The following is a 12,643-nucleotide window of genomic DNA, read 5'->3' as shown; positions in this document are numbered from 1 at the left end:
TCTGGCTTAAACTGTACACTGTCTTTTTTAATCATTTTGTTTTTGTTTTTTATTTTGTTTTTACATAGTTCACGGTTCATTAAAAATTTAATACTTGGGGCTTGGGGCTCAAATTAGTGTTGCTTAAGTGTTTAAATCACAATTTGGTTTAATTTTCTGCATTTGTGTTTTAATTTTAAAAGGCACTTCCTATTTCAGTTTGTAGGCACAAGATTGCCTAACCTTTATATGAAAGTATTTAGCTTTTTTTTAACTAAAGGTTTTTTTTTTTTTAAAGAATAAAAGAGATGAGCATCTCTTAAAGAGAAGGAATGTACCGCATGAAGATATTTGTGAAGATTCTGATATAGATGGTGATTATAGAGTGGTAAGTTATTGTTATTCTGATAACTTAAGACTACCGGTGAAAATTTTTACATCAATAGAGAATTTTAAAGTGACTTTATAACTTAGTTTTCTCTTTAATATTTTTCACAGCAAAATACCTCTCTAGAAGCTATTGTTCAAGTAAGTTGAGTTTTTTCACCTGTCTTCATTTGTATTTCTAATTACTCTGTATCTATATCAAAAATTATTTTTTTTTTTATAGAATGCTTCAAGTGATAACCAAGGAATTCAGTTAAGTGCAGTTCAAGCTGCTAGGTAAGTTAAATTTTTGAGAATGTATTTAAACTTTATAACTTACCCAGGAGATTGGTTTGAGTTATCACTGTATGGTAATACTGTCACTCATATTTACTTTGATGACAAACAATAAAGAACAGTCCACAGACCAACTAAATTTACTTTAAAATTTTTTCTCTAAAAAAAAAAAAAGAAAAATTTTTCTCTGATTTAGAGTATTAAAATTAGCAGCTTTCTAAACTCACAAACTTAACTTTCAGCTTGCATAATATATGCAGATACTGAGTTGTTTTGACAGGTTATTGCTATCAACCAATAGAAAAACATTATTTGTAAAACTTCCCCTTTTTTGACAGATTTTATATAAAAAGATTTTTCAATCTCCTTCCCAAGTAGCTAATTCTTTTCACAATCCCTATTTTTAATCAAACAATAAGTTGAGTTTTAAGCTTACTGTAGCAGTGTATAGGCAAGCAGACATTAAGATTTAGGGCTATAAAGTTTCCCAGTGTGCTTCCAAGTATGAATATTAAGTTATTTTGCGTATTTCTGCTGTGAAATCTGTGCTCTAGAGGTGTATGCGCCTATTTTTTAAGGAGAGAACCAGAAAAACTTACTTCTGAGACCTTTGTATTAATGAATTGATTGGAGGAGGTATGGTGTCTCATAATACAATACGGTTTTTGCTTTCTATATTTATAAATATAAGAATAATGTTCTGTGTATTAGTGGGAGAGAGACACTTAAGTAATTGATGCTATTTATAGAATTTCATAGTGGGAAATTTCACTGGTCCATCGAATATCTTAGCTAGTGCATGTATCTTTTATTAAAAAATGTATTAGAGTTTTCCTACTTTTGTGTATTCATTTTAAATAACCTGGAACAGATGGGAAAATTACAGCATTAACAGTGTTGCCCACTATGGGTAAAAGAACTTCTTAGAGAGGACTTGGTTATGTAGGGAAAAAATCACAGAAGTATTCACATCTGAAAATGCAAATTAGTGTTTATAGATAGAATGATTAAGAAATTGATGCATTATGCTCACTATTTTCAGTAGATTATTTGAGTTTTGGAGCTTTTCTCAACAGAAGTTCTACAAGATAATTAAAGCCCTAAGGCCTCTAAGTAGGCAGATATTCTCAAATTATGGTCTTTGGGTCTCTAGTAGATCCTGAGACAACTTCAGGGGTATACAAGATCAAACCCATTTTCACAATAATACTAAGACTTTATTTGCCTGTTTTAAATATGTTAACAATTTATATTGATGTTGTAAAAGCAACTAATCAAAACCTGATGGTACCATAGCACAAATCAAGTAGACAGTTATGCGAAACTGATTTCAAATATCTTGTAGACATTGTATGTGCCATTGTGCACTCATAAGAGGGAAGGCCATTTCAAAATCTTTGAGAATGTCCTCAGTGAAATAGTAGAAAAAATTTCTTTTAAATCTGGAGCCTAGATTAAGAAAGACTGGGTTATTTCCTACTTTGTGCTAAGAATTATGCCATGTGCTGTGGAAAATACTGCAAAAAAGCATGTGGCATAATTCTTGCTATATAAGAGCTTTAGAACCTAATTGAGAAGGCAAAGGCATGTTAAAAATAAGGTGGTACTCAACAGCAAATGTAAGCATGTGCTGTGTAAATGTTCTTGGAATTTAGAGAGGATATTGTGAAAACATAAAAATTGAAATGGACTTTGAATAGACAGAAAGGAGGGCATTCCAAGTATGGGGAATGAGATGTTAAAGAGCCTGGAAGTGAGATTGAAAGTGTGAGACAGACAACTGATCTATTGTTGAAGTACAGAAAATAAGATTAGTTGGGTAAGATGGAGCCAACTGACAACTTTAAGCCAGGGCAAGGAGTTTACATTTATTGGGTAGTAAATATGCAGCCATTTCTTCATTTTTATAGGGGAATGATCTGATTAAGCTTTTGCTGTGCGGGGTATTCAAATGGGGTGAGGGTTTGTGTAATCTCTATGTCAAATATGAATTTGAATTTAATTACATATCATTTCACAAGAGTTTGTATATCTCTTACAGGAAGCTTTTGTCCAGTGATCGAAATCCACCAATTGATGACTTAATAAAATCTGGAATATTGCCTATTTTAGTTCATTGTCTTGAAAGAGATGACAAGTAAGTACATTATTTTAGAAAGAAATTTAGAATGTATCCTTTGCAGAAGACAAGATCTTCTAGTGGTTTGATCTTTAACGCAAAAAGAAACGGGCTATAAGATGGAGTCGAAAAGCCAGTGTAAAACAATGAAATGCAAGGTGTGTTTACACTAAGAGGTAAACATAAAGGCCAAAGTGATACTTGAGAATGATGCATTTATCTTTTAAACTGTGAAAATTGGCAAAAGCTGGTTTGGCTGATTAGTACTTGAGAAAACTGGGCAGTAATATGCAGGTATCTTAATAAAGAGTTTTTAGGCCACCTGGTTGGCTCAGTCAGTTAAGCATCTGCCTTTGGCTCAGGTCATGATTCTGAAGTCCTGGGACTGAGCTCTGGGTCGGGCTTCCTGCTTATTAGCAGAGAGCCTGCTTCTCCCTCTCCTTTTCCCTCTTCCCTTTCTCCTGCCCCCATGCCATTCATGCTCTCTCTTAAGTGCTCACTGTCTCTTCCAAATGAAGAAATAAAGTCTCAAAAAAACAAAGTTTTTACTAAAAATAAGTAGGACACTTGAGGAAATTGTATGCTTTTTATACTGAAGAGATACTGTAAATACATTGGAGGTTTAAAAAAAAGTGCTGGATACATAAATACTTTCTGAAACAAAATATTTAATACTTGAAAAAATATTTGAGGGGAGGAATGGTTGGTAGATACTAGATTTGGACCAGTGTAAAAATCCCTGCTGTTTAAAATGATTTGTTCTTTGTAGTCCTTCTTTACAGTTTGAAGCTGCATGGGCTCTGACAAACATTGCATCTGGAACCTCTGAACAGACTCAAGCAGTAGTTCAGTCCAGTAAGTTGGTGATTAACAGATAAAATTGTGATTTCTGGGATCCCTGGGTGGCGCAGCAGTTTAGCGCCTGCCTTTGGCCCGGGGCGCGATCCTGGAGACCCAGGATCAAATCCCACGTCGGGCTCCCGGTGCATGGAGCCTGCTTCTCCCTCTGCCTGTGTCTCTGCCTCTCTCTCTCATTCTGTGTGACTATCATAAATAAATAAAAATTAAAAAAAAAAATTGTGATTTCTAAAGAAGTTAGTAAAAAAAAAAAAGTGATTATCTTAAAAGAATAAAGCTATTTAGATTATAAAATAATAGCTACCCAATTACAGAGTAGTTGAAATAGGCCAGCTTAAGTATGTTACTTTGGTCATTTTGTCCCAGTGACTGACATTTTCTGTTTTCAAAAATTCATTTAATGCTAAATCTGAGAACATTTCCTAATTATAGTAGCAGATACATTATTGTAGTTATACTTCATTTATAGAAATCATAAAGTAAAGATGTTTTTTGCATTGCCATACTAGCTTTTGGCCTCCCTTAGTGAGATTTTCATCATATGGTTTAATCTTTTAGAAAATAGTCTTGAAAAATGGCTTGAAATTTTTTCATTGTTATTAGGATTGTTTTTCTTTTATGTTCCAAGAGATATAAGTGGGAAATTATTACTGGAAGAAATAACCTGAGTATTATTTTTATGAATACTGTTCTTCTATCAAAGAAATTAATAATTTATAGACGGTACTTTTAAAATACTCTTCACAGGGATCCCTGGGTGGCGCAGTGGTTTGGCGCCTGCCTTTGGCCCAGGGCACGATCCTGGAGACTCGGGATCGAATCCCACATCAGGCTCCCGGTGCATGGAGCCTGCTTCTCCCTCTGCCTGTGTCTCTGCCTCTCTCTCTCTCTCTCTCTCTCTCTCTCTCTCTCTCTCTCTCTCTCTCTCTTCTCTCTCTCTCTGTGTGTGTGACTATCATAAATAAATAAAAATTAAAAAAAAATACTCTTCACATGTGTAAGCAGTATACTCGCATAAGCTTGTTAAGACCTTGGCAGTAATTTCTACATGATTTTATTTTATTTTTTTTCTACATGATTTTAAAGGGAAACAAAGGTGTTATCCAAGTAAACATTTTGTCATGTAAACACTTCTGTTTTAATATTACATAGAATATTGACTACCCTAATACCTTTAAATCATGATAAAACTGGCTTAATTTTGGATTTTGCTTTTATTTTATATAATTGACTAGTAAATTTTATAATCTCAAGACAATGTTTTAATCTCTCTTTTTCTTTTCTGTTATATGTGCTTTTTCAAAATCAGCAGGGGCCTTAGAATTTAACACTGCCAGTCTGTCTTGTTTTACCAAATATAATAGATGAATGATTATTTTTTATGAGTAAAGCATGGTTGATCCACATGTACTTAAATAGCATTTTTCAAAGTAGTATCCGAAGAAAGAAAAAAAGAAGAATCATTTGTTCAATTTAGTATTATTTTGTTTGATACAGACCTTTCTCTGTGTTTCCCATCCTCGTTATAAAGCAACAGAACCACTTTCTAAAAAAAAAAAAAAGAACCGCTTTCTGATTCAGAAGGTCTCATGTAGTTACAGGAATTGCTGGTCTGCCAAAAGACCCATGTGATGTTATTTTTTTTTTTTTTTTTTTTTTTTGTAATTGAGATGTAATTCACATATAGCATTAAATTAGTTTTAGGTATACAACATAATGTATGCACCAAGATGTAATTACTAGAAGTCTCATTTCCCCTAATATCATATCAGATTACATAATATGCAGTACAATATTATTGACTATGGTTACGATGCTAAACATTTCATTCTCATGACTTATTGTTTTATGTTGTAAATGTAAATGTTTGTATGTTTTGACCCCTTCTATTTCACTCACCTCCTGAAACCCCTGCCCTGTCAACCATAAGTCTGTTTTCTGCATCTATGAATTTTTGTTTTGTAGGTTCATGTATTTTGATTGACAACAAATCATATGTTGTCTCTCTTTTTTGACTTATTCCACTTAGTACCTCAAGGCCCATTGATCTCCTGATTACAAGTATTTCGTTTTTTTGGTAATGACTGAGTATTCCATTGCATGTATGTGTGTGTGTGTACACACATATTTGTCCATCCATCCATCGTTGAGCACTTCAGTTGTTTCTATATCTTGGATATTGTGAATGATGCGGTCATGAACATAGAGTTGCATATATCTTCAAAGGTTCTAAGTGGTTTCACTGTAAGCATCTTTGCTGAAAGCATTTTCCCATATAACTATTTGGTCATAAGGCAATTTTGCCATAAAAGATCTAAGAATAACTGGTTGGTAGTTCATTGGTTTCATCACCTACTTGACAGTTTGCTTTCATTTCTGCATTGACACAGTACTCCCAATTTTATATTAAATAAATCTTAGCCCTCATAATAGTCTATACAGTGGCACAGACTTTTGAACCCACATTTCTCATGGAACTTTGGAACATATGTCAGTAGACACATGATAATATGCTGAGAACAAAGAACAGTGTAGAAGATTTCACAGTGTAATACAAAGCTGTTACAAATATGCATCCTTGTATTTAGAAACTGATACCTCTCTTAAGAAAGAAATTTTAGCAAAAAATGAAAGCACGATGCTAGATGAAGAGATGAATCAACAAGGAAAAAGAAAAGTATAATGTTAGGAAAGAAAAACTTTCAGGACAAGTGCTTAGGTACAGTTTGCAAAGTAAAATCAGTTTACATACATTTTAAATTATATTCAGATGTTTTGTATTTTGTAATAAAGTCTTGTTAATTTTGTTAATCCATTTTTCATGTTTCATTATGTCCTTTTCAGTGGATGTCCCTCATTTATTTTTGTTATTTTTATCTCTTATGGCGTAATTGCCATATGGCTAATTAGTTATAGGGTGAAAATGTTTGTGGCAAAGATGCTTTTGATGAAAACACTGGGCACTGTTAAATTTTTCATCTTCTTCGGATAAATACCCAGAAGTGGAATTTCTGGACCCTATGTTTTTAGTTTCTTCTACTTTTAGGTTTTTTTATTAGCCTCCGTACTGTTTTCCATAGTGGCTGCACCAATATATATGCCACCAGCAGTGCACGAGGGTTCCCTTTTCTCCACATCCTGTCCAACATTTGTTATTTCTTGGCTCTTTGATTCTAGCCATTCTGACTGGTATGAGGTGATACCTCATTATGGTTTTGTTTTGCATTTCCCTGATAATTAGTGTTGTTGAGTATCTTGTCATATGTCTGTTGGTCATCTGTTGCCAGGGCTTTCAGCACTTTGAATATATCAGAGTGGTATTTTCTGGCCTGCAAACTTTATGCTGAAAAAAAATCTCTGATACGGGGCTTTTCTTGTATGCAACAGGTGGTTTTTCTATTGCCACTTTTAAGATACTCTTTAACTCTTGACATTTTAATTATAATGTGTCTTGGTATGGCTCTTTTTGCATTCATTTTATTTGGAACTTTCCTGGCTTCCCAAATATGGATATCTCTTTCCTTCCCCACCTTAAGAAAATTTTTAGCCATTATTTCTTCAAATAAGTTTTCTGTACCTTTCTCTCTCTCTTCTTCTGGGATCCCATTATGGGAATGTTGTTCCTTTGGATGTCTTGTTGGTCCTCTAAATTATCTTCACATTTTAAAATTATTTTTTTGTTTTGCTGCTCTGTTTAAGTGAGTTCCACTGCCCTGTCTTCCAGGTCACTGATCCTTTCTTCTTTATCTTACCTGTTGTTGAATGTTTCTAATGTACCTTTCGGTTCAGTTACTGTGTTCTTCAGTTCTGGGACTTTTGTTTGGTACTTTCTTACATTTTCTGTTAGTTGAAATATTTTCTATGTTCATCCATTATCTCCCCATATTGGGGAGAATCTTTATAACTTTTTTTTTTTTTAACTCTATCAAGTAAATTATCTCCATTTCAGAAGGTTGTTTTCTGGTGTTTTATATTGTTCTGTTCTTTAGTTATTTAACTTGACTTTCTGTGTTTTTATGTATTAGGTGAAACAACTACCTCTCCAGTCTTGAAGCAATGATCACAGAAAGATAGCATGTGTTTCAGTCAGCTCTCTGTGCTATACTTTGGGGATGGTAGCTTGCTACAGATTGTTTCCCTCCCACTGATCCCAGAAATGCAAGACAGCCCCCCCGCTTCAGCTACCAGTGCCAAGCATTCAAGGGGTGTCCCTTATGTGGACTTGGTGCTCCTGCCAGTTTTAGCAGGGCCACAGGGGCATGCCAAATCAGGATGAACCATCCATCAGGTTTGGTGGAGTGGAGCTATAGCAGTGCTCTGCCCTGGAAAGTGCAGAGATGGTGCATGTATCACTAGCAAGACTAGTGTGTAAGAAATGGCACTTGCCAGCACCTCTATCCCTGGAGAAGTTCTAGCACACCTTTATCCCTTAGGCAGATGCTTTAAGTTTAGCATCTCCTTTATATATGCTCTAAGCGGTAAGTTTAGAATCTCCTTTATAGGGCAGCCCGGGTGGCTCAGCGGTTTAGCACTGCCTTCAGTGCAGGGCCTGATCCTGGAGACCCGGGATCGAGTTCCACGTCAGGCTCCCTGCATGGAGCCTGCTTCTCCCTCTGCCTGTGTCTCTGCCTCTCTCTCTTTGTGTGTCTCCCATGAATAAATAAATCTTAAAAAAAAAAAATCTTCTTTATATATGCTCTAGGCACTTTTCAGCCTATGGCTTTTGTGCTGGATCCTGATGCATGTGGGCAAGTAATCTCTAAGAGCATAGTCCTAGTTTCCTACACCCCTTTGGGTCTCTTGGACATTAGCCCGGCGCTAGACATTTTGAGAGCTTGTTCTGTAGTCCCAAGGGTTTGGGGTTTTGACTGGGGGCTCTGACTCCTCCTCAGGGATATGGCCCATATTTATGAAATCCCTCCTGCTTGTGGGTCACTGCTAGGTTGTGGGACCTGGCTTTGTTAGGACTGTAGTGTCTGTCTCTGCTGTCCGTCTTCTATGACCTTTTTATCCTTTGTTGTGGAGGAACTATTCAGCTAGTTGTATAGAAAAGCATTTATTGTATATGTAGCTTCAATTCGGTGTGTCCATGGTAGAAGGTGAGGTCAGCCACCATCTTGAACTGCATCCTCCTGTTACTTTAAATTTCTATATTCAAAAGTTACTTCAACAATTGGAGTTGGAGTCCTTTTTTTCCCTCTAAATTTGAGAATAATACTTGGATCTATAAGGAATGAATGAATTAATCTATTTATTTGTTTTTAGGAATTGATTTTTAATTCGGAATTTTATTCAGCTTTAATTGTGAATGACAATTGACCAGCTTGAGACACCTGGGTGGCTCAGTGGTTGAGTGTCTGCCTTTGGCTCACGTTGTGATCCCAGGGTTCTGGGATCGAGTCCCACATTGGGCTCCCTGCAGGGACCCTGCTTCTCTCTGTGGGGACCCTGCCTGTGTTTCTGTCTCTCTCTCTCTGTGTCTCTCATGAATAAATAAATAACTTTAAAAATAATAAAATTTACCAGCTTGATTTGATATTTGTATGTTAAAATTGTCATTTTGATGCTGAATAAGTGGTTTGCTAATAAAAAATTTTCCACTACTGTTTTTCTAGTGAAAATAATTTAATAAATATATTTTTAAAATATATTTTTGATAGGTTTCTTTCTTAGGTTTCAGCAAAAAAAGATTGATTTTTGGTTTAGAGTGTGGTATCTTCAACCTTTTTTTTCCCCCAATATTACTGAGATGTAATTGACTTAGTCCTATCTTTAAAGTTAAATGCTAATTTATGTTTTCCTACTTCAGATGCTGTGCCACTTTTCCTGAGGCTTTTACATTCGCCCCATCAAAATGTCTGTGAGCAAGCAGTATGGGCACTGGGAAATATCATAGGTTTGTATAAAACTTGTAATGCTAATCCAACAATTGTTATCATATACTATATCATTTACATATATTATTTACTGTATAATAAAAATGACTAGTAGTTGAAAAGGAAAAATAGTTTGTCTTTTTCAGTACTGGTTTTTGTGAAATAATTTACAGAAATTATAGCTGTTTTAAGTATAAACCTGTAGTAAACAGAATGAACATTTTTGTTGCTTATGATACCATAATATCTTTTTGTATATAGTCAGCTCTTTTTTTAGTATATAGTTAACTCTTTATATTTTGAGTAATTATAAAATATATATGTGATATAGATCTCCTCTCCTTTCTTTATTATGTTGATGGGTCCATTTTATTCCCTAATACTCTCCATTGTCATAGAAACTAGTTAGAGAAAAGGAGGATACACATTGTAAAACCAACAATTTTTCTCCACAATGGCAATTCTAAAAAGAGTCTTAATTGAAAATTTTAATATTTTTTTGGATTTTAGTACAGTAAAATAGAGTAGTACTATCCATTATCATCATGAGGTCATCATCATACAGGAGGTGCTTGTAGCTTATAGACGGTGTCATTAAATGTTGAATACCATGTGATTACCCTACCTTTCAGGTTTTCTCTGATGCAATTGTAAGAAGAATAGTTAAAGACAATTCTGATATATCAAGATTTTTTTTTAAAGATTTTTTAATTTATTCATAGAGATGCAGAGAGAGAGAGAGAGGCAGAGACACAGGCAGAGGGAGAAGCAGGCTCCTTGCAGAGAGCCTGACGTGGGACTCAATCCAGGGTCTCCAGGATCATGCCCTGGGCTGCAGGCGGCGCTAAACCGCTACACCACCGGGGCTGCCCTCAAGATGTTTTTAAACTAGAGATGGACTTTACCCAGACTCAAGAATTTGAAGAACTATCCTCCAGTGAATGGAGAATGGAAAAATCTGGAGTCTGAACTGTGTTACGTCCCTTGCTATTAAAATTTATTTTTGCCACAGATTATTGTTCTTGCATGGAAGTAGTCAATATTACACTCATGTACCTTTTCTATATTACTCTCTGAGGGCCAAGATAGAATGCAGGGGATGATTAGTGTCCCACAGTTAAAAGAGTTTTTAAAATGGGAAAGTTTCTGTAAATTAAACTATTCTTCGTATATGGTATATTCCTACTAGCAATGCTATCTTTTGTGTATCCAGATTCCTTCACCCCTTTGCTTTTATACCAAATTTTAGATTTGTAACTCTTAATGCAGCATCTTGATCTTTGGTTTTAAACTAGTGACACTGTAGAATAATTAGAATACATGGATGCCAAAAGAACAGGCATTTTGTCTCCAAATATTACAGTGCAAGGAAAAGAGGTTTCATTTAGAGAATGTAATTAAAACCCAGAATTTTGGATCAATTTGTTTAATAAATCTGAGATAGGGCCCCAAAATTACTGTGGGAACCACTGCTCTAGGGATATTGGTTCATCCCCTCCTTTGACATTTTTTTTTTTTAATTCTATTTTGGACCTAGTTTTTTAAAATGTGTAGTTAATACTTTTGGTACTCAGGGATCCCTGGGTGGCTCAGCAGTTTGGCACTTGCCTTCAGTCCAGGGTATAATCCTGGAATCCTGGGATCGAGCCCCACATCAGGTTCCCTGCATGGAGCCTGCTTCTCTCTTTGCCTGTGTGTCTGTCTGTTTGTCTCTCTCTGTGTGTGTCTCTCATGAATAAATAAATAAAATCTTAAAAAAAATACTTTGGTACTCTAATATTGGAGCACAAGTATAAATTCTACAAACATTTTTTTTTCTAGTAGTATTTCGGGGTGTGTGTGTGTGTGTGTGTTTTATTACATGAAAGTTGTTAAACTGAGAGTACCATTGAGAGAGAAAATAAAAGCAACAGTTTTCTGCCCACCAGGTACTCTGAAGGATCCTTAGGCTCCTAATTTTGAATGGCATAAAATCGTAGATGAACAATTTATAAACATGAACATGGAATGATGTGCAAAAAAATCTTAGTACTTTATGTCGCTTCTCTTGGCTTAAAGACCTAAAATGAGAACTTGGTTATTGTTGTCTAAAACTTGTATATAAAGCTAAGTAGTATATCTAGTTAAAATACAGAAAGCAGCCTATCGAACTCAGTGCTTTGTTTTCTGAATTGATTATTGTCAACGTATTTTATTGAATGAATCACTCCTTCCTACAGGTGATGGGCCACAGTGTAGAGATTATGTCATAAGTCTTGGAGTTGTGAAACCTTTACTTTCCTTCATAAGTCCGTCTATTCCTATAACATTCTTAAGAAATGTTACTTGGGTTATGGTCAACTTATGTCGCCACAAAGATCCACCACCCCCAATGGAAACCATTCAGGAGGTAAACAGGTGTTTCATGTTTTGTTTTTTAACTATAAACTAGATACCATTATGTATATGTTTTCTGAATCTGTGTATTTCTTTCTCCAGATTCTTCCAGCTCTTTGTGTCTTAATTCATCACACAGACGTAAATGTAAGTATTTTTTATGTGTATATATGTATGTCCTGGGCCGCCCCTATGACACAGGGAAGAATATATTCTACTGAACATGATGTTCTTTGTACTCGACTAGATTTTTCCATTTCATGAGTTGTAATAACATAGCTTGCTATTACTATATTTACTTTGTGTTTACCTATATCATAAAATATAATTTACACTGAAGAAATCAACCCTAACTATATTTTGGCCTGAATAATGTCATGTGGAGAGTTGGGGGAGTAAGAACTCATTTTGGAAGTTCTTAAAATTACCTCTGTGATTGTGCATGTGTGAGAGAGAGAGAAAGAAAGATCAAAACTCATTTTGAAAGTTCCTACAGTTGCCAGTTAGTGATCTCTCTCACTAAGATTATATCTTTGGTCAAGAGCTTTTTATGAAAGCTTATTTTGACGGTCTAGCCAGTGTTTGAGAGACTACATAGGCCTAATAGTATTTCCATTTTTTGAAAGATAAAAAGAAATATTTGTGCCTTTACGTATGGGTTTATATTTGTATGTATGCACCAATCCAAGAACATCAGTTACTCTTTAATTTCAGTTTTACTATGTTTTTCCATCTACAGTGATTTTGATAGTGGTTTCACATGATATAGAGA

General features: G+C 35.0%; 1 protein-coding gene across 1 annotated transcript in view; it reads left to right on the top strand.

Moving 5' to 3' along the window:
* KPNA4 (karyopherin subunit alpha 4) overlaps positions 1-12,643 on the top strand; it is a 59,381-nt gene that overhangs the window by 24,456 nt on the left and 22,282 nt on the right. Inside the window, exons 3-10 of the mRNA XM_055308139.1 lie at positions 278-367; positions 478-507; positions 590-642; positions 2,684-2,779; positions 3,531-3,616; positions 9,429-9,515; positions 11,715-11,884; positions 11,974-12,018. Of these exons, the coding sequence (XP_055164114.1) occupies positions 278-367; positions 478-507; positions 590-642; positions 2,684-2,779; positions 3,531-3,616; positions 9,429-9,515; positions 11,715-11,884; positions 11,974-12,018 (657 nt within the window). The remainder of the gene's footprint in view (positions 1-277; positions 368-477; positions 508-589; positions 643-2,683; positions 2,780-3,530; positions 3,617-9,428; positions 9,516-11,714; positions 11,885-11,973; positions 12,019-12,643) is intronic.

The sequence above is a fragment of the Nyctereutes procyonoides genome, unplaced genomic scaffold, assembly GCF_905146905.1.
Source record: "Nyctereutes procyonoides isolate TBG_1078 unplaced genomic scaffold, NYPRO_anot_genome, whole genome shotgun sequence".
NCBI classification, from domain to species: domain Eukaryota; kingdom Metazoa; phylum Chordata; class Mammalia; order Carnivora; family Canidae; genus Nyctereutes; species Nyctereutes procyonoides.
Note: the sequence above shows the minus strand (reverse complement) of the source record. Positions and strands in the feature narration are given on the sequence as shown.